The 22,849-nt window shown below is 43.7% G+C and overlaps 1 protein-coding gene across 1 annotated transcript in view; it reads left to right on the top strand.

The window, feature by feature from the left end:
- Positions 1-22,849, top strand: part of UBE4B (ubiquitination factor E4B) — a 124,491-nt gene continuing 101,642 nt past the window's right edge. The window contains exon 1 of the mRNA XM_043924666.1: positions 1-733. Within this exon, the coding sequence (XP_043780601.1) occupies positions 710-733 (24 nt within the window). The 5' untranslated portion in view covers positions 1-709. The remainder of the gene's footprint in view (positions 734-22,849) is intronic.

Below are 22,849 nucleotides of genomic sequence, written 5' to 3'. Positions count from 1 at the left end.
CCTTTCAAAGATGGCCGCCCTGTTGTTTTGATGAATAATACTTGGTGGGGCGAGGGGTAAGAGTAGGGGTGGAGGGGTAGGCGGATTTACTCTACCAGCGAAAGCATCGCGAGTCCGGTCCTCCCCCTCCCCCCTGCCCAAGCTCCGCCGTGGAGGAGGGGCGTGGCCGGCCTGCTTTGGGAGGGGAGGAGCTTCCCTCCTCAGTGCTGGGCTCTGCCTGGGCGGCTGTGGGGTCGCCTTACCTCGGGGCACCCACTCTGCAGTTGAACACTTCCCGCCAGGGTCAAAGGGTAGGAAGGAGAGCAGGATCTGCTGAGGAAGCACAGCTGCCGCGCCACCACCACGAAGACCCAGCAGGCTCCGGGCACGAGGAGAGCTGGAGACCGAGCTCCTTAGTCTGGGTAACCTGGAAAGCAGAGGGTAAATAAGTGGCGCCTTAAGATAAACCCTGTAGCAGCAGCAGTGGCGGTCAGAAGAGGCTGCTGGAGGCGGCAGCAGCTGTAGGAGTCTGGGGCGATTGGAGTGACCGACGCTAAGGCATTTCAGTGCCTCTCGTGTTCTTATTTTTTAACCTCTGACTATGCAATTCTGAAACCTCCCCCATTCGGGGGACCAGACAGCCCGATAGATACCTACCACTCTCCTCCCGCCCTGGTCTCAAAGAACGGAAGATCTCTCCCTAACGCCTTTCACCATTAAGAGGAAAGCGATGGAGGAGCTGAGCGCTGATGAGGTGAGAAGGTTGGGGGACACCTTGGGAGATTAGTTGGCAACTCTTTGGCGCTTTGGGTAGGCATGATACTGCGCCAGTGGTGCCTGGCCTTTGGGCAGCAATGGAGATGACATCTAAGAATAAAATGAGTCCCTGAGAGGGTCTCCGATTGTATTCTCTTATATTCCTTTGCCTTCTTTTTGCATCCTGAACTCCATTTGCCTCTTTCGAGTTTTCTTTTAGAGTCTAGAGAAGAGGAGAACATATTGAGGTTTTCATTCTTTTTTTTTCAGGGTATTTAAGCTAGAAGGGCTGGATTTACATCAAGTTGTGTGTGTGTGTGTGTGTGTGTGTGTGTGTGTGTGTGTACGCGCCCGCGCGCGCATATACGTGTGCGCGCGCGCGCCTTACTGCAGAGATTGAAAGAATAATTTTGGGTGGAATCAGAATGTATGGGTGTATGTTTTTAAATGGATTTGAAATCCTGAGTATGTGTGGACACTTCATTGTATAAGTTGATTAAACATTACGTGTATGTTTGGGGATGGCCTACAAGCAGATTCTTTGATATTTAACAAAATGTGTATCTTCTCAATAGCTTAGTGAATTACAGTTAAAATTTAGCAGTTTAACAGATCAGTAATGGCTTCTGGCGTACTTCTCTTGCAGCGTGATTTTTTCTAGTTTTTTGTCCCTTTCAAACTAGTGTTTTGCTGTAGCAGACGCTGAACAGGAAGCAAATGGAAGCAAATAACTTTGAAAATTCCCCCTATTATCATTTCTGAAAGGATTCTTACAGATCCCTTTCTAGATGTTTTCTGGGTTATTTAATAATAATCTTAAAAACTGGCATTTAGGGTACAGGGGATTTCCTGTGATTCTGTTGACTGCCCCCTCCCTTCTTTTTTTTTTTCCCCTCCCTTCTTTAAAAAAACAAAAAACAAATTGAGTTTCTCTTTCAGGACCCCTCCTGGCCTCCCTGTCTTCTACCTACCATTCTTCCACCGGTTCTTGTAAAATTTCTGTCCCTACCGTATTAGAAAAGTAGATGTCAGTCAGGCTGGTTGAACTGTAAAACTTCCATGCTTCAGTTTTTGCTACAGAGTAGTCAATATGTTTACATAGGGACTAAAATTCTCCAGAGTGAGGCAGGGGAGTGGTGGGCTAAGGATCAGGTAGGAAAGGAAGCAAGTAATTTTGTTGCTTTGATACCTGGCTGTTTAGAAAGTCAGGATTACCCATTCTGTGTTACTGACTTTGTTTTCTAAATGCATCAGTAATGTAATCTTAAATTAGAAAAATATTGAACAGCTTCTTTCAGGTAGGAACTATCAAGAGATCCTCTTAGAGGCACTCCATTTTGTGTAGTTTTTTAAAAAAGTGAACCCCCCCTTAACAAAAAAATTAATCCTCATGGATCATTTCTCTTAAGGCCAAGAGTTTTTTAAGTAGTAGAAATTACATTTTTCTTGACATTCTCTAAATAGTTCCTGGTTTAGAAGTTTTTACATTCTTGAGTTTTCACCAAGAAATTGTTTTCAAACCATTAAAGCATACAGACAAGTTAAAGAGCTGTATAATCTGAACTGCAGCTCTTCACTTTACCCAGTCCTTGAGGGAAGGTATTAACTTTTTTGACCATATAAGGAACAAATGTAATCATTGTGGAGGAGATAGACATTTTTCAAGGTCAACAGGATATTAAATATGAAAAATTTAATTCACTAATACAAGACCAATATAAAATTATGTTCAACAAATTAGTTGGCCTGACCACAAAGGGACAGTTCAGTAATTTTACTCTCAACAGAATCTAGAACAAATCTTTTTTTGGAAAAAAAGTTAAAAAAAATTTTTTTAATCCATTTCCTTTAATTCTGGGATTAGGTGAACAGTTCTTAACAGAGACATTTCTGAAGCTTTTGCCTTATTGTTACTCTATTGGTGGAAACTCGTGTCATAGGTGTGGTAGGCGACATTCATTTGGTTAGATAATATATTTATGTTGTTGAAAGTTCAAACATGCATCTCAGGGTGTAAAACATCAACACAATGACCTTTCAATCTAAATTAGGGACTCAGGTAAGACAGGATTTTATATTTTAGCAAAATGGAAATAGATGAGAATGTAATCCATCAAAAATAGAGGCTGCTATAACCAGGCTAGGGCTTCCCTCGTAGCTCAGTCGGTAAAGAATCTGCCTGCAGTGCAGGAGACCTAGGTTTGATTCCTGGGTCGGGAAGATCCCCTGGAGAAGGAAATGGCAACCCACTCCAGTATTCTTGCCTGGAGAATTCCACGGACAGAGGAGCTTGGTGGGTTACAGTCCATGGAGTCGCAAGAGTCAGACATGACTTAGCTACTAAATCCTCATCATCATCATAACCAGCCTAGTAGCTTTAGAAGATTGTACATTATGGGTACTTTTTGGTCCTTCTCATTGATCACCTTGAACTCTTGTACTTTTCCTTTCTTCTGCTAAGTAGAGGATTTCTTTAACTTCAGTGCTGTTTCTATAGCACATTACAATGAGTCCTTTGCTGTATAGAGCAGATCCATGACTAAGTTTATTCTCTTCAGGAACCTCATTTCAAGGCGTCATTATTTACATTGCATTCATTCTGTACCCTGCTCATGTTTGTTTGTTTGTTTTAATACCAAAATAATGCTGTGATTAGAGCAGGTATTTTAAACTATTTTCAACTGTGGCAATGATGTGTTTTCATGGAAATGATGTGCGTTGCTTTGTTTCTTTATTTTTTTTTGGGCAAAATCTTTATGACCTAGTTCATCTTCAAGAGGGCTGGCTGGGATTCAGGGTGTGGTAAAGGTTTTAGAAGTTGTCTTCCCTCCCAAATGCAGAATGTGTGACCTTGGATATTTTAGCAGTTTTTTTGGTGGAAGGGGACTGATATTTATTAACAGTCTTAGAAGCCTGCTCTATGCCAGTCACTTTACAACCATTGTTTCATTTGATAAAACAGAGCAATTCAGCAGGTCCTTCAGATTTCCTTGTTTTATAGGTGAAGCAACCGAGATTTAGGTTAAGTTCATAGTGCCCTGGCTTAGAAGTGGCAGAATTGGAGTTCATACCCAGGGTTCCTGATCTAAAAGCTCTTTTTACTATATTTTACTGCCTAACAACTGGCAATAAATTCACCACAGCTTCTCTATAAATATCCTACTGACATGCTTGATCTGCATAACTCTTCTGTAAAAGTGTTGTTCTTCATGAATTCATTTGTGATGTGATCAAGTTTATATTCTTTTTGGTGCTGACTCTCATCACTCTCCTCCAATAATCATTCACTCAGCAACTGTTTTTTTAAAAGATGTTGTGTGCATCCCCAGCAATGTGTTAGGTAGGTTAAGAGAAACAGTCTTTTTCTTAAAGAAATTATTATGAGATTGGGGAATGGGTAGGGCTAGCTAGGAGTCCAGCAATTACAATACAGGGTGCTAAGAGCTATTTTGGACATGTGCACAGTAAGACTCGTAAGAAAATCAAGGAGGGAACCCTGGTAGGGTAGCATCTTAGTGAAGACTTTCCAGAAAAAGTGATGCTTGGGGACTTCCCTGGTGTTCCAGTGGTTAAGACTCTGCCCTCCCACTGCAGAGGGCACAGATTTGATCCCTGGTTTGGGAACTAGGAACCTGGATGCCTCATGAGTGCCCCCCGCCCACTCCGCAAAAAAAAAAAAAAAAAAGGAAAACTGACCTTTATACTATAGAGCCATAGTTGTCAGGCAGAGGGCTCTTGGAATGGACTGTGAAACTGGGGAGCTCAGGAAACTGCAAATAGTGGACCTGGAGATAGGATTTGTGGGGGAGTGGCTACAGGCAGACAGGCACCAGATCTCAGACAGAAATGCTCAGGTGTTTGAACTTTCTCAGTAAGACTGTATGAAGCCTTTGAAGGGTTTTAAGGGATTAGATGACTGGCAAGGTGTTGAAGGTAGGTGGGAAGAAGGTGGCTGCAGGCTGGGAGATGCCTTCAGAGATTGCTGTTGCTGTTGAGGGGCCAAGCAATGGAGTCCAAAGGCCTTGGCAGTGGGAATGGAGGAGAGCAGACAGGAGAAATATTGAGGATCTAAGTTAACCCACTTCTGATGCTCAGATTGATGTGAAGGAGGTGGAGGCAGGGGAGGAAAGAAAAAGATAACTCCTTGATTTCTAGTTTGAGAGAAGGATGGATTGGAGGAGAGAGGAGAAATTCCAGACAAGGAGCAGATTGTGGAGAAAGAAGATACTTGTTTGGGTTACTGAAAGATGACCCAACATAGAGGCCCTTACCCCTGGCCTGTCTACTCTAGCATCTCCATTTCTGACCATTTCTTTGTTTGTAACAGGCCTCATGACCTAAGCTCACTTTTTCCCCAGTAGATAATTGCTGCCCCTCACTTTATAACCAGGATTCTCCTGAAGCCTGCTAGGAGGGTGGAATGTTACCTCCCCAGACCCTTTCTCCATTCTTTTTGGTTCATTTTAGCTAAGAGACAGAGAATGGTAATGATGTTAGCTGATATTTATGAATTCTTAAAATGTGCTAAGCACTTAACTTGTTCAGTAAAGTTGGTATTCTTATCCACTTTTTACAGATAAGAAAATTGAGGCTGATAGCAATTAAGCAGTTTGCCAAAAAGTGCACAACCAGGAAGTGGTAGAACCTGGATTCTAATCCAGAGTCAGATTCCAGAGTTGTTAATCCCGTTACTAAACTTCCTCCAAAAGAATAATCTGAGCAAGTTGTGGTTACGGCATTTTTATTTTCTCTTTTGAGATGGGAACTAGAAGCAGTAACCCCTTGTTATTGTTAAGAGTGGAGCTCATCAAGTAGCCTTCTACTCTTTTAGGGGGAAAAGATGGCAAGATTTCTGATGAGGGGTCCTTGGATCTTCAGGCCTTTGCTTGGCACACAGAGCATTTTCTGAGAAGGTACTTGGAGTGTGTCTAGGTGGAGACGGCTTCTTGTAGCAGCTCCTTCAATGATATTTGCCGTTTACTTGCTACGTGTCAGGCACCACGTGAGACTTGCTGGTGTGGGGCTCCTTTCTGGTGGGAGGGGCCGTGATAAACATCCGCATGAGGTGTCATTTGGTGGGCTTCCCTGCTGGTCCAGTGGTTAAGAATCCTCCCTGCTGTGCAAGGGACACCAGTTCGTTCCTTGGTCCAGCCAGATCCCACATGCCACGGAGCAGCTGAGCCTGTGAGCCCCAGCTGCTGACGCCTGTACACCCTACAGCCTGTGCTCCACAACAAGAGAAGCCACTGTAATGAGAAGCCCTCACATCGCAACTAGAGAAAAGCCCGCTTGCATCAGCGAAGACCCAGTGCAGCCAAAAATAAATAAGTATTTTTGAAAGATGTCATATGGTGATGGTACCATGGAGAAAGATAAAATAGGCTATAAAGGGTTGGAGAGCAGTGAGGATAAGAGAAGTGTGTGCAATTTTGGGAGGTGACTTCTGGAAAAAAATTTAAAGGATGATGGTGCCATCTGGGGGGAAGAGTGTTCGCAAGAACAAGGGACAGCAGAAACCAGGGGCATGTCCCCAATCTGCTTCAGGAACACCATGGGGGTCAAGTGTGATTGGAACCTGCTGAGCAAGGACACAGTGGCGGGAGGTGAAGTCATTCATTTACTCAACAAACATTGACTGAGTTCTAACTGGGTTTCACTCAGTTGTAAGACGCTCCCCGTGCCGTGCTGCTGTGCTAAGTCACTTCAGTTGTGTCCGACTGTTTGCGACCCTGTGGACTGTAGCCCAGCAGGCTCCTCTGTCCATGGGATTCTCCAGGCAAAAATACTGAAGTGGTTGCCATTTCCCTCTCCAGGGGATCTTCCTGCCCCAGGGATTGAACTCATGTTTCTTAAGTCTTCTGCATTGACAGGAGGGTCCTTCACCACTAGCGCCACCAGTTTTAGTCAGTTCTGAGATGCTCCCCACCCTCTTTTTTTCCTTCACCTTTTCGAGTCTTTGAGCTTGGGATGCTTCTTGGTGTAATCGCAGCTGACCAGGTGGCAGCTGTGACACAGTTGTCATTTCCTGTTTGTGTGCAAACCTGGTTATACCTGTTCATGTTGTTGGCCTTCAGCTGAGCACTGTGTGTGATCAGTGTAGTTGCCATGTTAAATGCGTGCGTGCTCAGTCACTCAGTTGTGTCTGATTCTATTGTGATCTCGTGGACTGTAACCCGTCCGGCTCCTCTGTCCCTGGGATTTCCCAGGCAAGAATACTGGAGTGAGTTGCCATTTCCTCCTCCAGGGGATCTTCCTGACCCAGGGATCAAACCCGGGTGTCCTGCATTGCTGGTGGATTCTTTACCACTACTCCACCTGGGAAGCCCGCATGTTAAATGCCTTCCCCCAAATTATACTTTGATCAGCAGTAAAAGCAAATGTTACTTTGTATGAAAAAGAGAAAGGAAAAATGGCAGTGGGAAGGGTGGTCTTGATATTAATAAAGAAAATGGTTGAAAGAATGACCACGATTTCATATTTTGTTTTTAATTTTGGCTTCTATGGGTTCTTTATTGGGGCCCTGGGGCTTCTCTAGTTGTGATACGCGGGTTCCAGAGCTTGAGGGCTCAGTAGCCATGCACGTGCAGTCTTAATTCCTCCATGACATGTGGGATCTTAGTTCCTTGACCAGGGATCAAACCTGAGGTCCCTGTGTTGAAAGGCAGATTCTTAACCACTGGACCACCAGGGAAATGGCAATTTCATGTTTTATTGCAAAGCAACAACCAAGTACATTAGGGAGCCATAGAAACACAGAAATCTACAAGTCTCTGAAACTGTGTCACATTTTGAAATTGAACATACAGGTAGAGGGCTTCCCCAGTGGCTCAGTGGTAAAGAATCCACCTGCAATGCAGAAGCTCAGTGGTAAAGAATCCACCTGCAATGCAGAAGCTGTGGGAGATGTGGGTTTGATCCTTGTGTTGGGAAGATCCCCTGAAGGAGGAAATGGCAACCCACTCTAGTATTCTTGCCTGGAGAATCCCACAGAGAGAGGACCCTGGCAGGTTACAGTCCATAGTGTTGCAAAGAGTCGGATATGACTGAAGTGACTTAGCACACAGCACATACAGTTAGCAGGATTGCCTTTCACACCCAAGCAATGCATTCGAAGGTCAGAGACACATCACCTTTTCAGAAATTTCAAAGCAGTGAAAGGCTGATACAACTGATTACTACTCTGGTCTGGTCTGTTAAGGCATTTTGTTGTGATTTAATAGGTAGTGGGTTTTTTTTTTAACCCCCTGTGTAATGCAAAAAATAATGTTGCAGTTTACAGTCAGTGACATTTTGTATATGATGATACATTGTATATGCCCAGCTTTGTTCTAGATCATGAGGCTGTAGGAGTGAGCAATATAAGCAGAAATCCCTGCCCTCATGGGTCTTACGTTTTGATTTCTGTTTTAAGAGAATCATTTTAGAGGCTGCTGTGAGGAGAAAAGATGAAGAGGGGAAAGAGTTAAAGTGGAGAAGAAAGGTCAGGAGGCCAGCACAGGAGTCCCAGGACCAGGGTCAGTGGTGGAGAAGGTGAGAAAAGGTCAGACCAAGAATGGTCAGATATTTTGTGGGTAGAGCCAGTAGAATTGGGTAATGGGATGGATGTGAGGTGTGAAAGAGTGGAGTTAAGCATGGCCGTTTGAGTTGAGATGTCATCAAGTGCATTGATAGAACAGAGCAACATGAAATAGCAGCTGCTTACACCAGCTAGATGTTTATTTCTCTCTAAATGGAAGTTTGGGTAGGAGGCTGGGACCACTGTGGTAGGCGCCTTCTGTCCAGTTGTTCCAAGTCTCCTAACATATGGCTTCCATCTTTCGTCCACGTCTGTCTGCACTGTAGCCAGAGGGAAGAGAGGAGAGGGGAAGGAGAAGTCATGCTCCTCTTTTTTTTTTTTTCTTGACTGTACAGCATGTGGGATCTTAGTTCCCCAACCAGGGATTGAGCATTAGGAGCAGCGTGCAGTCTTAGCCCCTGGACGACCAGGGGAGTCCCATCATGCTCCTCTTTAATGGCACAGCTTGGAAGTTGGACCAGTCACTTCTGCTCACTTCCCGTTGGCCAGAACCTAAGTCACATGGCCACAGCTCCTAGCTGGGAGTCTGAGAACTGCAGTTCTTGCTGGGTTAGCCATGTGCTCATCTAGAAGTTCTGTCATGTGGGAAAGGGTACTGTCAAGGCATTACTGTTTAAACCCTTCTTCCGAGATCTAAAACATACTCCGTGCCTTCCTTCTATCAGCCTTCAGAATCTCTGGGTGTTACACAGTCCAAGAACCTTTAGATTAAAATGCAAGTTATCAGCTGCTCTCTGTTCTCTGCTCCCCACCCCCATGTGCTGTGGTGGAGTTGGATAGAAGCATGGAAATAAATCCCCTTTGGAAAAGGGAAGAACAGGGAGTACACATCCCTGACTGGTCCACAGCTATCGTCAGCTCCTGCCAGGCCGTGGTGTGGAGGCTCCCTGCCTTGGCAGCCGTGGGTGTTCCTCTTGCAGTCCACTTAGCAGCCCTGGCTACAGTCCACAGGGTCGCAGAGAGAGCTGAAGCACGCACGCACTGTGCTTTCTTGGAGGAACTCCCCTGTCCCAGCCCTCTGTGGTAGCTTTTCAGTGTGTGTGTTCCTCTGGGGCCAGGTCATGGAGGATATCCCCTTCCTGGGGCTGAATAGTGTCTCCCGGTTGTCTCCTTCAGAGAGAGAAGACTGAAGGAGTTGACTTCTTCAATCCTACTTGGTCTCCAAATTACCATACTGAGCTAACTTAGACTAGACTGTGGCTGTGACTTAGGCAGACCTGTCTTCCCTTTTATCTCTGTGTGCAAATCGGCAAGCTGCAGCTTGAGTATGTCTTGTTCTTGCGGGACTTTTTGCTTAAATTGGCAAGAGGCCAAAAGGCACCAAACTGAATTGTTCAACCAGTTCCCCTAGAATTACAGTCCAGGTAGACATGCAGGTTATTTTCTGAGGTGTCACAGGTTTTACCAAACATTTTATTGTGTCCTAACAAGGGTTACAAACCTTCCATTCTGCAATATCTGTGCCCAGGTTGAGCCCTAAGCCATTGCCACATATTTATATTCTATGTAGGTTGATTACTTCCAGGTTCCAAATTCTGTGCATTACTTAGGATACTGGTTTGGCTGCTGCAGCAGAGAGATCCAAAATAATAATGGTGTAATACGATAGAAGCTTATTTTTTTTTTTCCTAAGTACAAATCTGGGTAGGTGGTTGAGAACTGGTTTAGTAATTCATTGATTTCTAGGGTGCCAGATACATTCTGTTTAGTGCTGTCATCCTCTGTAAGAGGCATCTAGTTTGTAATCCAAGATGGTTGCTCCAGGGCCTGCATGCATATCTGCATTCCAGTCTTCAGGAAGGAACTAAAGAGGAGGGCATGTTTTTGTCCATCAAGGGCATGATAGAGGTGTCACCTGTCATTGCTTACATCTCCTTGGTCAGAACTTAGTCACTTGGCCACAGCCAGATACAAAGGTGGCCGAATGTATAGGAGGAGGTAGCTAGCTGTCTCTATCACAGTCATACCAAGAGTTATAGTCTCTGGAGCTTGGAAGAAGGAATTGTCTTCTACTGAGGTGGGAAACATTGAAATAGATTAGGGACTTCTGGCAGTCCAGTGGTTACGACTGTGAACTTTCACTGTAGGGGGCATTGGTTTGATCCCTGGTTGGGGAGCTAAGACCCCACTTGCTACTCGATGCCAAAAATTAAAAAGAAAGCGGAGATTAGAGGGAGAAATTAAGCTATCCATTTTAATCATATTTTGGTTATATTGCTTATTATTGATCCATCTGGAGATGTTAAGTAGGTTGTTGGATATATGTTGGGCTTGCAGTTCAGGAAGAAGGTTGGGGTTGGGGACTCCAATCAGGAAGCTGTCAGTGTATTTTAAATTGGAAGAATGGAAAGATGACCTAGGGAGTGAGCATAGAGAGAGAGGAGAAGAGGTCAGAGGATTGAACCTTGAGCCATTCCAGCATTTAAGAACTGACAGGCGACAGCCACTGAGGTAGAAGGCATGACAAGAGAGCCTAGAGTTCTGGCATCCAGGAGAAGAAAGTGTTTCATGATGGAGGGGAGGGTTCTACTCTACTCTACTCAAATGGCAGTAAAGTAAATGAAAGGAAGACCAAGCCTGAGGATGGGATTTGGCAACATGGAGGCCATTAGTGACCTTGGCTAGACCCATTTCATTGCGGAGTAGGTTCAAGACACAATAAGATAGAATGAGAGCAGAGTGTACATTGTGCAGGAGTGAGGCATCAGCTCCAGGGATACACTGTGGAGCTATCCATAGACTGTGGAAGCTGTGGGTTCCACGGTCTATGGATGGCCAAAAGTGGGAAGAAGATATTTAGGGAACGTGTCCTTTTAAATTTTGTCTTTTACCTCTCCCTGATACAGACTTCCCAGTGGTAAAGAAGCTGCCTGCCAATGCAGGTGACGCAGGAGAGGTGGGTTCAATCCCTCAGTCAGGAAGATCCCCTTGAGCAGGAAATGGCAACCCACTCCAGTATTCTTGCCTGGACAGTTCCATGGACAGAGTAGCCTGGTGGGCTACAGTCCATGGGGTCACAGAGAGTCAGACATGACAGTGACTCAACAACAACAACTCCCTACTATGATCACTGATTCCTTTGTTCGTTCAGTGAATATTTTTCATTCTTTACTCTGTTCCTTTCTTTCCCCGAGGTAGGAAGTTAAGGTGTAGAGGTAGATTTATTTGTATATTTTTTCCTAGCTAGGTGTTCAGGACCTAAAGAGTTCCAAGTGTAAATTTTAAACCATAGTTTGGGAACACTGAATCATATTACACCTCATTATTTAAAAATGACTTTATTTTAGTTTTGGTTGTGCTGTTGTGATGCGTAGGCTTCTGTTGTTGTGGAGCTCAGGCTCTCTCTAAGGCCTTTGGGGCTCAATAGTTGTGACTCCCAGCCTGTAGAGTACAGTCTCAATAGTTGTGGTATATAGCCTTAGTTCCTCTGTGGCATGTGGGATCTTCCTGGATCAGGGGTTGGACCCGCATCTCCTACATTGGCAGGCAGATTCTTTACCGCTGAGCCACCAGGGAAGCCCTAGCCCTAATTATTCTTGTTCGCTGGGGGGTTGGGTTCTTTTTTTTTCCCTGCCTTATTGTAGGTGCGATCTTAGTTCCCCCACCAGGGATGGAACCCACTTCCTCTGCAGTGGAATCATTGAGTCTTAACCACTGGACCAGTTGTTCACTGTTTTTTATCCATCTCTTGTCACGAGGCTTGGCACAGGGTGCCCCAAAATAAATATTTGCTGAGTCCGTGAATTGACTACAAGGTGTCTTTCCTTATTAAATCCCAGTTCTTGTGTTGCAATAGTTTTTTGTTTTGTTTTTGCCATATTAGTTAGGTTAAGATACGTACTGGAAAGCAACCTTATTGTCAGAGTTGTAGTTCAGAGTCACCTGCATCTGGGTTGTAGGTGGACCAGCCAATTGGATGACCCAGGGCGAGGTACTTTCAGAGTCTTAGTTTCCTCACTTGTAAAGTGGTAGTCTGTGTCCCTGTCCGTGGTGTTCTTCCTGTTAATTGCAGGGATACATAAAGTGCTTTGTGCAGTACCCTGGCAGGGTATGTAGGTTCCTGAAACATATTATCTCTCTTTTCCAGAGTAAGACTGAGTTGTACATGATTAGAATTTCAGTTGGTGCTCCAATGACACCTAACAAGACCTTTGCATGTAATGATGCCAAAAGCATGGAAGGAGGTCTGTTATTGGTTAAGGCAAGAGGCTGAGGTTTGTTTGAAAGGTTGGGTTGCAGTCCTCTCCCCCTACGCCTTAAAATTCTCTTCTCACTCAGGCACCATTTTTTATGTGAAGTCACACTGTTACTTGTCTCGCTGCCTACTCCTTTTTCTTAACATCTGGAGTGATCCGGTGGCCTGCATGTACGAAGTGAGTGAAGGAGGATCGAGGAAGTTTGAAACGACGGGAACTGTGCAGACAGGAGACCTGAGAGGAGTCCCAGGAGAAACACGCTGCATATGGGACCCAAAAAACCAAATGTGAGCTGACTGAGTCTGCTCGAATCAGATGACTCATTTTACCTTCTGAAGGGACTGTCCCCTTCTGCAGGGCTGGGGAAGGGGAATCTCTGAATGAGATGCCACTGTGTGATCTGCTTACCAGCTGCCATATCTTCAGCATTATTTGAAAAGTATAGTCAAGCTGGGCAAAGAGATGTCTTCTGGGTTTCAGTATTGAGAATATCTGGCCTTGACTTAATTAGCTTTCTAGTTAACATTGTGAAATACATCCAGTTCACATTGTTTCTCTGTTCCCCGTCAGGGTTTGGTATAGGTTCTAGATGTGTAATAGTGTCATGATAATTGTGGGTAGCCATTCCCTTCTCCAGGAGATCTTCCCGACTCAGAGATGGAACCCAGGTCTCCTGCATTGCAGGCAGATTCTTTACCATCTGAGCTACCAGGAATCCCAATTTAATTAGTTAAATTTTCTGCCTAGATGAAGTGGCCCTTTGCTTTTATGGGTTTTTTATTTTTGGAAGCTGAACTAGGATTTCCAAACAAATCATAGTGCGCACTTGTCATCTGCCAGGTTCTCTTCTAGGATCATATCAGGCTGGATCTTTGGTCAGACCTCTGTCTATACTTGTCACCAGCACTGGCTTCCTGGGAATGTGATCTGCAGACAGAGTGCCCCACTAGTGGTTGAATGCTCTGCTGTTGTTGTCTTGAAATTCTTAATACTTCTGAGTAGGAGGCCCTGCATTTTCTTTAGGTACCAGGCCCCACAAATTCTGCAGCTGGTCCTGCTTTGTCACCAACTTTCTCTGTACAGGTGGATATGTATCTGGGGAGAGTTTGGTTAGGTTCCACAGTTATAGAAAACCACGGGAAAGCTCATCAAAGAGATGTTCAGGTTTTAATGGGGAAAGTCTTGGTATATGTTAATAAGCTTCTACTTAGAGTAGAAACTTGTAGTAGAAAGTTAAATTTCTACAGTGTTGAATTGAATACGGTATTGAATCTTTGGATAAATCATTTAACTTCATCAAATAGATTTTTTTTAATCAAGATTTTTATATAGAGGCATTTACTTCCATATTTTTCATGTATATCTTATTTCTCCAATCTTAATGAAGCCTCTTTTGTATTTTGTCAAAAACATTGATTATATTTTTATAGTATAAGCACTTGCTTTTGTGAATTATGACTTGGATGTAAAACTATAGCTCATGTTTTAAAATTAAAAATTTTTTAATTGAAAAATGTTACCCGACAGCTAGTTTTCTCTAGTGTGAGTTTGAGTATTTTTTCTGTAAATAGTTATTTGTGCTAATATACAGACTTCTCATTTTTAAAAATAATGAAGTACATTTAATCTTAGAGGTGGAAAAATTCTGTGTATGTGCAAATCCTTGTGGGAAAAACTTATTTCTGAGAGGGAAATGAAAATTGGTGGAAAATGAAAAGCTATCTAGCAACGTTTACAATCAGTAGAACTTTTTATGTGTGATTTGATTTATTCATAAAATTGTCATGTCTAGGGTATTGAGGAATATGAACATTTAGAAAAAAGCAGGCAATAAATTGTTGTTGTTTTCTGACTGTGCCTCATGTAAGCAGGATCTTAGTTCCCCAACTAGGGATGAACCTGTGTCTCCTACAGTGGACGCTCAGAGTTTTAACCACTGAATCAGCAGGAAAGTCCCCATTTTTAAAAATAATAATAATTTTAAATTTTTTGAGGAAAGATGAAGGAAAAATTTTAAATATTGAAAAACAAAACCAAAATCCTTTTTCTTTGCTGTATATAGACCTGCTAGAGGAATTTACACTTTGATTTCAGCAGTAAATACTTTGTGGGCCAGTTAAAAAATATTAACATACACAGAGAAAAAGATGTATAGCCCGTGGATGGAGGAGTGTGGCGGGCTACAGTCCACAGGGTCGAAAAAAGTTGGACACGACTGAGTGACTTCACTTCTGAGCTTTGAACATTAGTTATGTATAGTAGATGTTCAGAGTGTCGTTTATGACATTTTTTATCTTAGGATGCTGCCGTATGACAGCATATATACACTTGTGTTTGGTGAATGCTAGTTACTTAGCTTTCTACTTTTATGTTAACCTTTTAGTTATGATAAATACAGACCAGGCATCATTTCTGTGGAGTTTCATGTAAGAAGTGCCTAGTTTTTTTGTTTTCCTTCAAGACCAGCTTGGGGTAGATGGGTTGGTCATCTCCTAGGGCTTTTGTTTGTTCTTTTTTACTTTGAATAAATGTCCTCATACTCAAATAGTTTGGTGATTTCTGGTCTAGGGAAGTAAGGCTAAAGCAGTCTTTTGCCTTGAGATGTTATGATTAGAATGGCTTGTAATTGGGAGAATTTTAGTGAAGGCCAAGTAGAAACTATACTTGTGAAAGCATCCCATTGGACACCTCTGCATCTTTTTTGATGTTCATGTGGACAGGTAACAAAGCACATTCACCCACACTAATTATGTGAAATTGTCACTATTTCTGGTTTTAAAAGGGAGTGATGGCATTTGCGATGACGCTTAACCTGTAGGAGGAACTTAAATATAAAAGATTCATGTTAGGAAGGGAAGCTTTATTCATACCAAGAATAAGATGCGTGTGACATGAAGTGGCCCAAAGTCAGTATTTTCTAGGTCTGCAAGAGCCCACTTTCTCTAACCCTGTTGTATAGATCTGCTAGAACATGGGCTTCGGAGTGTTCAGAGTTGATGTGAATGTACAATTTAGAGATCAGAGAAAATGAGCTAACCCTGTTCTGAAAAAATTTACAGTTTTGTTTCAGCAGTAATTATTTCACAAGTCAATTTAAAAAACTCTTTCCACATGGCTGGGCTGCATAAAATTCTTTAAAATGTTTAATATTGCCAGTTTCACTTGGCTTTTTTTCAGTGACTAGAAACCATTCTGTGGAAGGGCGTCAGGAGTAGCTGCAATTTGGTTGCCAGGTTCTTCTATTTAACCAGTTGGGATTAAAGATGAGAGTGGGGAGCATAGCATCTCTATTATTTGGGGTGTTTTTGGAACCATTTTATGAAGACATAAAATTGCAGCTATAGGAATCATTTAAAAAAAATTAGGTCCAGGACTTCCATGGTGGTCCAGTGGTTAAGAATCTGCCTGCCAGTGCAGAGGACACGAGTTCAATACCTGGTTGGGGAAGATCCCACATCCCTCAGTGCAACAAAGCCCATGCCCCTCAACTACTAAAGCAAATGTGCCTCAAGCCTGTACTCCACAAGAGAAGCCGTGCCCTGGAATGAAGAGTAGCCCTCGCTCTCGGCAACTAGAGAAAGCCCGAGTATAGCAACGAAGACCCATTGCAGCAAAATAAATGAATAAAAATTCAAAAATAAATATAAAGGCAGTACAGAAATATAGTCAACAAAAGTCAGATCCAATGAAAACAGTCTCACTCTCAGGAAGTTTCTCTACTATGTAATATTAGGTTCTTGTTTCTGGTGGTGTCTCCTAATTTCATAATCAGTTAACAGACCTGGTGCTTTTCACAGATCTGATGTAGCTGTGATATTTATTCATACTCTTTGGGTAAAACAGAGCCCTATGCCAAAGGAAACGTGTTTGGGCCTAAAAATAAGATGGACAGAGCAAAAGGATGGCAAAAACTTGGAGACTGACTTTAGGAAAAAAAATGAATAACGACTGTTGACTGTGTGTCAGGGGGCACTTCATTTGTTTAACAAGTATTTGCTGAGTGCTCTCTGCTGTACGCCTTGTTATAGTTGCTGGGGCAGTGGCAGTGAGTACGACAGACCAAATCCCCGTTCTCTTTGTATTGTGCTTGGGGGTGATAGACCATACCCCGATAGACAGAGACCAGTTCAGGTAATATGTTTCATTGCCTTTATCTGATGACTGTCCTGCAAGATAAGTGATGTTTGTTTGTTTGTTTTTTAAAGATTTTTTTTTTAATGTGGACTATTTTTAAAGTCATTATTGAATTTGTTACAATATTGCTTGTTGTTATGTTTTGATTTTTTTTGGCCATAAGCCATGTGGGATCTTCACTTCCTGACCAGGGATCGAACTTGCACCCCCTGCCTTGGCAGGCAAAGTCCCAACCATTGGACCACGAGGGTAGTCCTAGATATGTTATATTTATATCATCACCTTCTTCTGAGTGGGGAAACCAAGACCTAGAGAGGTAATACAGCTAGAGATGGGTACAGCTGGGATTTTGACCTGGAGTTGGCCCTGTAAGAGTGTGTCCCGTGGACGACCGTGAAGACAGGGCCTGGAGCAGGAATCACTCACATGGCACTCAGTCCCTTGTTTCACTTTCAAGAGGAATGCTTTTTTTTCTTCTTAATCCTCTAATATCAAATGTTTGAATATTTATTTATTTGGTTGCACAGGGTCTTTAGTTGTGGCATGTGAGATCTAGTTCCCTGACCAGGGATTGAATCTGGGTCCCCTGCATTGGGAACAGGGTTAGCCAGTGGACCACCAGGCAAGCCCCTCTAATATCAAATGTTGATGAAGAGTCTAGAGTAAGTCTTTATGATTATAAGCTAATTATTATTTTAATTTGAAGTAATAATACTAATGTTTTCAGTGTTACAAGGTGACTCAAGAAAGTACCTTTGATAGTTAAGCAGGTTATGAGTTTGATTCTGAGCCCTCGCCAGCTGGTGGAATGTACTTAGGCATTCCCAGTGTTTTCTGTACTATTGATCAGATGCAGGAAGCACTGACGTCAGTAATTTTTGTTGTGCTTTGTAAAACTCCTTGTAATGAAAAACCACATAATCACTGCCTGGCATTGGAGAATTATTAAGGGTCAGATCTTTTTTTCTCCTTAAGACAGAACAGTTTACAGTCTTGTTTCTAATGACGGTAAAACCATTGCCTTGTCATGAGCCAGACTGTAGGGTTGGTGTTGAGGCTAGTTACGTAGGTGTGAGTGTCCTGTGGTAAAGCAGCCAAGGTAGTAGAGTTCAAAAGACAATTAGTTTGAAAATTGTGTATTTTGCCAGTAATTGCTAAAACTTGGCCTCAAGATAAGAATTTTGTGCTTTATTTTTGAGAGATTTATGAGGGAAGTATTGGAGAAATATTCATGGAGGAAGTCAGGTAACTCACCTTGTCTGCATTCCTTTCTCAAGTAAGGGAAGGGGAACCTGGTGGGCAACTGAGGGAATGTAGGTAAAGAGAGGTGTTGGAGTAGGGGGGCCCCGGCCTGGGGCTGAATGCAGGGCGGTCAGGTAGATAGGAGGTGACCATGAAATGGTTGTGTCCAAACCAGGACACTATCGTGGCTGCTTTCCCACAGGACACACCTAGGTAACTAGCCTCACCACCAGCTCTACTGTCTGGCTCACGACAAAGCGATGGTTTTACTGTCATTAGAAACGAGACTGTCAACTGTTTTGTCTTAGGGAGAAAAAAAGATTTGACCCTGAGTAAAATTAGATGGGAGTACCTGGAATGTGAGCTTCCCAGGGGGCACTAGTGGTGAAGAACCCGCCTGCTGATGCAGGGGATGTCAGAGATGTGGGTTCGATCCCTGGGTTGGGAAGATCCCCTGGAGGAGGGCATGGCAACCCACGCCAGTATTCTTGCCTGGAGAGTCCCATGGACAGAGGAGCTCAGTGGGCTTTGGTCCATAGGGTCGCAAAGGGTTGGGACACGACTGAAGCAACTTTGCACTCACACATGTGCCTGAAGTGCACTGCTAGGAGCTGGAACAGATGTGCTCCCTGCTGTGGAAGTCACTCAGTTGTGTCTAACTCTTTGTGACCCCACGGACTATACAGTCCATGGAATTCTCTAGGCCAAAATTCTGGAGAGGGGAGCTTCCCTTCTCCAGGGGAGCTTCCCAGCCCAGGGATCGAACCCAGGTCTCCCGCATTGCAGGCGGATTCTTTACCATCTGAGCCACAAGGGAAGCCCCTTGTGTAGTGGGCTGGGGAGGTGCATTTGGGTAAAAGCACTGATGCTTTTAAGTTTTTGATTTGGGAGTCAGTCCTGAACATGGTCCGGGAATTGGTGAAGGACAGGGAAGCCTGGTGTGCTGCAGTCCATGGGGTCACAAAGAGTCAGATACACTTAGCGACTGAACAGCAACCCCCTGAACATGGTCATCATACCCTTTGAAGCAGAAATGCAGTAGAGAAGGCAGGCTTTCTTGTAACTTTGAGTAAACATATTTTAAGTTGAGTGGGTAATCTAGAAAGTGAAGGAGACGGGTTTGGAAAACAGCTTGTAGCGGTGACTGTGGTCTGCTGCTGTCTCTGTCTGCTGTGTCTGGTGTGTCCTGTGGCACTACTCAGCTGATGGGAGGCTCGGTTCTGTGTTTGGAGTATGGGGGTCTGGGCTCTTGAGCTGTTAAATTCACGTGTTGAAACTTACAGTGCACATCACAGGAATGCGGCCAGCTGTCTGTTCCTTTCTTCTGCTAACTTCCCTTGATATCTTGCTATTAAAGGCAGGGTGAGTGAAAGTCATTCGGTCGTGTCTGACTCTTTGTGACCCCATGGGACTGTACGGTCCATAGAATTCTCTAGATCGGAATACTGGAGTGGGTAGCCTTTCCCTTCTCCAAAAGGAAGGGTAGAGTACTCCAAATTCTACAATTAAATGTACTTTTCGTTCATTATATTATGAGGCAAAAATAAAAATAGGAAACAGAAGGTAGAAACAAAATCTCTCTTCAGAATCTCACCATCCGAGGATACCTGTAGTTCACATTTTGGTGTACAATGTGTCTTCCACTGATTTTTTTCTAGGTTAGGTGTCCCGCCCCCAACTAAATCTTCTAACATGCCTTTTGTTTTTGGTCTCCCTAGATGATAGATTTGGGGGAACTTGAAAGGGTTTTAGAAGTTTTTCTAGCTTAGCCTCTTCAGGTAAAATTCTTTTTCCTGGTTATAAATTCAGTAGTATAGCTTCACTGAATTCTGCATGATTCATTGTCAAAGATATCAAAAATCAAGAATAAAGGAAAAAGCAAGAATTATATGTAATCCTATTATCCAGAGATAACCATTTTTTAAAAAGTAAACATTTGTTTTTTTGGTTGCATCAGGTCTTAGTTGTAGCGTGTAGGCTTCTCTGGTCACACAGGTGGACTCTAGAGCACAGGCTCGGTAGTGTTGGCACATGGGCTTAGTTGGCCCCATGGCATGTGGAGTCTTCCTGACCAGGGATCTAATCTGTGTCCCATGCACTGGAAAGTGGATTCTTAACCACTGGACCACCAGGGAAGTCCCATCATTGTTAATTTGGGGGTGGGGGAGAGATTGCCTTCCCTGGGTATTCTCTGTGTAAATGTATTTGACATGTTCTGCTGTTTCTTCACCTTTTTGGTTTGTTTCTTACCTCTCTGCCTCTGCTTTCTCTGGAGCCCTCCCTCCTGCTCCTGTGGTCTGTGATTCTGCAGTCCTCAGAAGGTGGCTGTGAACTAGACAGGAGAGTTCTGCTCTTGGTACCTAGAGTTTTCTGTCCTGTAAACACTGGTACCGATGACTCACAAGTGCGTACCTCTTGCCTGCAACCTAGACCCAGGTCTCTAGCTGCCCACCCTGGGGGACAGTGAGGGCATGGACTTCTGCTGTACTTCTCTACACAAAGCTCTGCTTCAGAGAGTCACTGGAAGGCTGCTGAAACTTGTTGCAGCTCACTGCTTATCAGGAGTTCTGTTGAGGGCACAGCACATTTTTATGGGTGGTCAAGAGAAGGATATGCAGCCCAGTCATCCCGAGTGATTTTTTATCTTTTTTGAGTCAGGGCCCTCTTTACAAATCTATGAAAATCAGAGATCCTCATGACTCAGGTTTTGAATCCTTGCCCTCAGGACTCTAAAATCTATCCTAAAGCCAACCCACACCACAAAGGTGAGGCAAGGCTCTCCTTCCTCACTTGGGCCACTCTAAAATTGCTTTCTTTGAATCATATTTTTGCATTAGCATCTGCCGATACTAAATATGTGATCCGTGTTGTCAGTCACATACTTTGTTGATAAAACTACATGTGTAATGTGTGCAGATCTCCCTTCTGGCTTTATCTTATTTTTTCTAACATCTTATTTCTGTTCTAGTGTCCTTATCTGTTTGATTCTAACTTAATTTAGTTAGGTTGATATATTTTATGTGTTATTTTCTTAATCACTTTCAGTCCTTGATAGAACAAGGAAACGAAAACCATAAATAGAACAAATGTCTGCTGCCTACAGGGCAGTTCTGTTTGGGTATTCTTACAGGCCCCTCATAACCAGTATGTGTGTGTGAAAGTCACTCAGTCGTGTCCAACTCTTTGCAACCCCAAGGACTATACAGTCCGTGGAATTCTCCAGGCCAGAATATTGGAGTGGGTAGCCTTTCTCTTCTCCAGGGGATCTTCCCAACCCAGGTATCAAACCCAGGTCTCCCGAGTTGCAGGCGGATTCTTCACCAGCTGAGCCACAAGGGAAGCTCCGTAGTTAGATTATAACTCCTCTCTTCTTCTTGAAAACTCTTTGTTCTGTATTCTCAGTTTATGAATTTACCATCCACTTAAGTATCCTGGCCTGAAATCTAGACTCTCCACCCTTCCTCACACCTCACTTCCCAAATAATGACCGAGTTCTGTCGATTGTACACATTAAATGTCCCTGTCACTGTCCCTGCCCATGTCCCCCTTGCCTGCAATTGCTTTGTCCCACCTCAGTCCATTCTCCACATGGTAACTAGAGTGATGTGTTTAATTTTATTATTTACTTATTTGACTGCACATGGTCTTAGTTGCTGCACATGGGATTTTTAGTTGCAACATGTAGGGTCTAGTTCCCCAACCAGGGATTGAACCCCCGGCCCCTTCATTGGGCGCATGGAGTCTTAGTCACTGGACCATCAGGGAAGTCCCCTGCAGTGATGTGTTTTAAAAGATCAATCTGACCCAGTCACCCGGTCAAAATGTCTTTTTGCCTTCATGAAAAAGTTCAGTCTTAGGATGGTATTTGGAGCTCGCCATGTGCCTGCCCCAGCCTGTCTTTCCTGCCTCATATCTTGCTGTGGCTGTGCACACTCATGCTTATCAGACATCTCAGAATTCCCCTAAACACCGGGTGTTCTTACAAAACCTCCCCACCTTTGGTGATGCTGCTCTGTCCCTTTGCCTGCTGAGTCCTTCCTGTCCTGAGGAAAAAACTCTCATCAGGTCATTTGCATAGCATGTTTGTAGGTTGTAGAATTTGTATGTTGCCTTATTTTCTTTCTTTTTTTAAAAAAACATTGTTTATTTATTATTTTCATTTGCACTGGGTCGTGGTTGCTGTCCGTGGGCTTTCACTAGTTGCCGTGAGCAGGGGCTTCTCTTGTTGCGGTGTATGGGCCTCTCAGGGTGGTGGCTTTGTGGAGCAGGGCTCTGGACACTCACAGGCTCAGAAGTTGTGGCTCGTGGGCTTAGTTGCTCCGTGCCATGTTGCATCTTCCCAGACCAGGGATTGAGCACCTGTCCCCTGCATTAGCAGGTGGATTCTTAGTAAATGCACCACCAGGGAAGTGTGCTTGATTTTCAGTTACTCTTTTGGGCTGATTCAGAAATGACATTACTGTGGTTGGTCAAAGTGATTTTGAGTTCTGAAAACCTAATGATGAAAAAAGCCAGATGATAGTCTGTGTACCAATTACTGATTGTGTCCCTAGGGAATTGAGATTTATAAACATGCACACAATAAGGAATAGACAGCTTATGTAGGTTAAGCAAAAGATGGGGTTTATTTTAAGGATAGAGGGCTCTTCCTTCTGAAGCCAGGAGCAGAGAGGTAGCTGATCACAGGAAGGAACTGGAACCTGGAGCTCGAACTGGAACCTGGGACTTCCTGGGTGTGTGCTTCCTTATAATTGCCCCTTGTACACAACATGCCTCACCTTGCCTCTGTCTTGCTGCCTTACACTCAGGGGCAACGCTGGCTGTTCCAACTTCATGCCTGACATGTGCAGCTGAGCATGTCTAGAGAAAACCAACCCAGGCTGGTCGGTCTAATTTTTCTCTTAAGTTTTTATTCTGAAAATGTTCAGATCTGCAGAAAGGTTGATCGAGTCACCTGGATTCATCA

The sequence above is a fragment of the Cervus elaphus genome, chromosome 14, assembly GCF_910594005.1.
Source record: "Cervus elaphus chromosome 14, mCerEla1.1, whole genome shotgun sequence".
NCBI lineage: Eukaryota > Metazoa > Chordata > Mammalia > Artiodactyla > Cervidae > Cervus > Cervus elaphus.
Note: the sequence above shows the minus strand (reverse complement) of the source record. Positions and strands in the feature narration are given on the sequence as shown.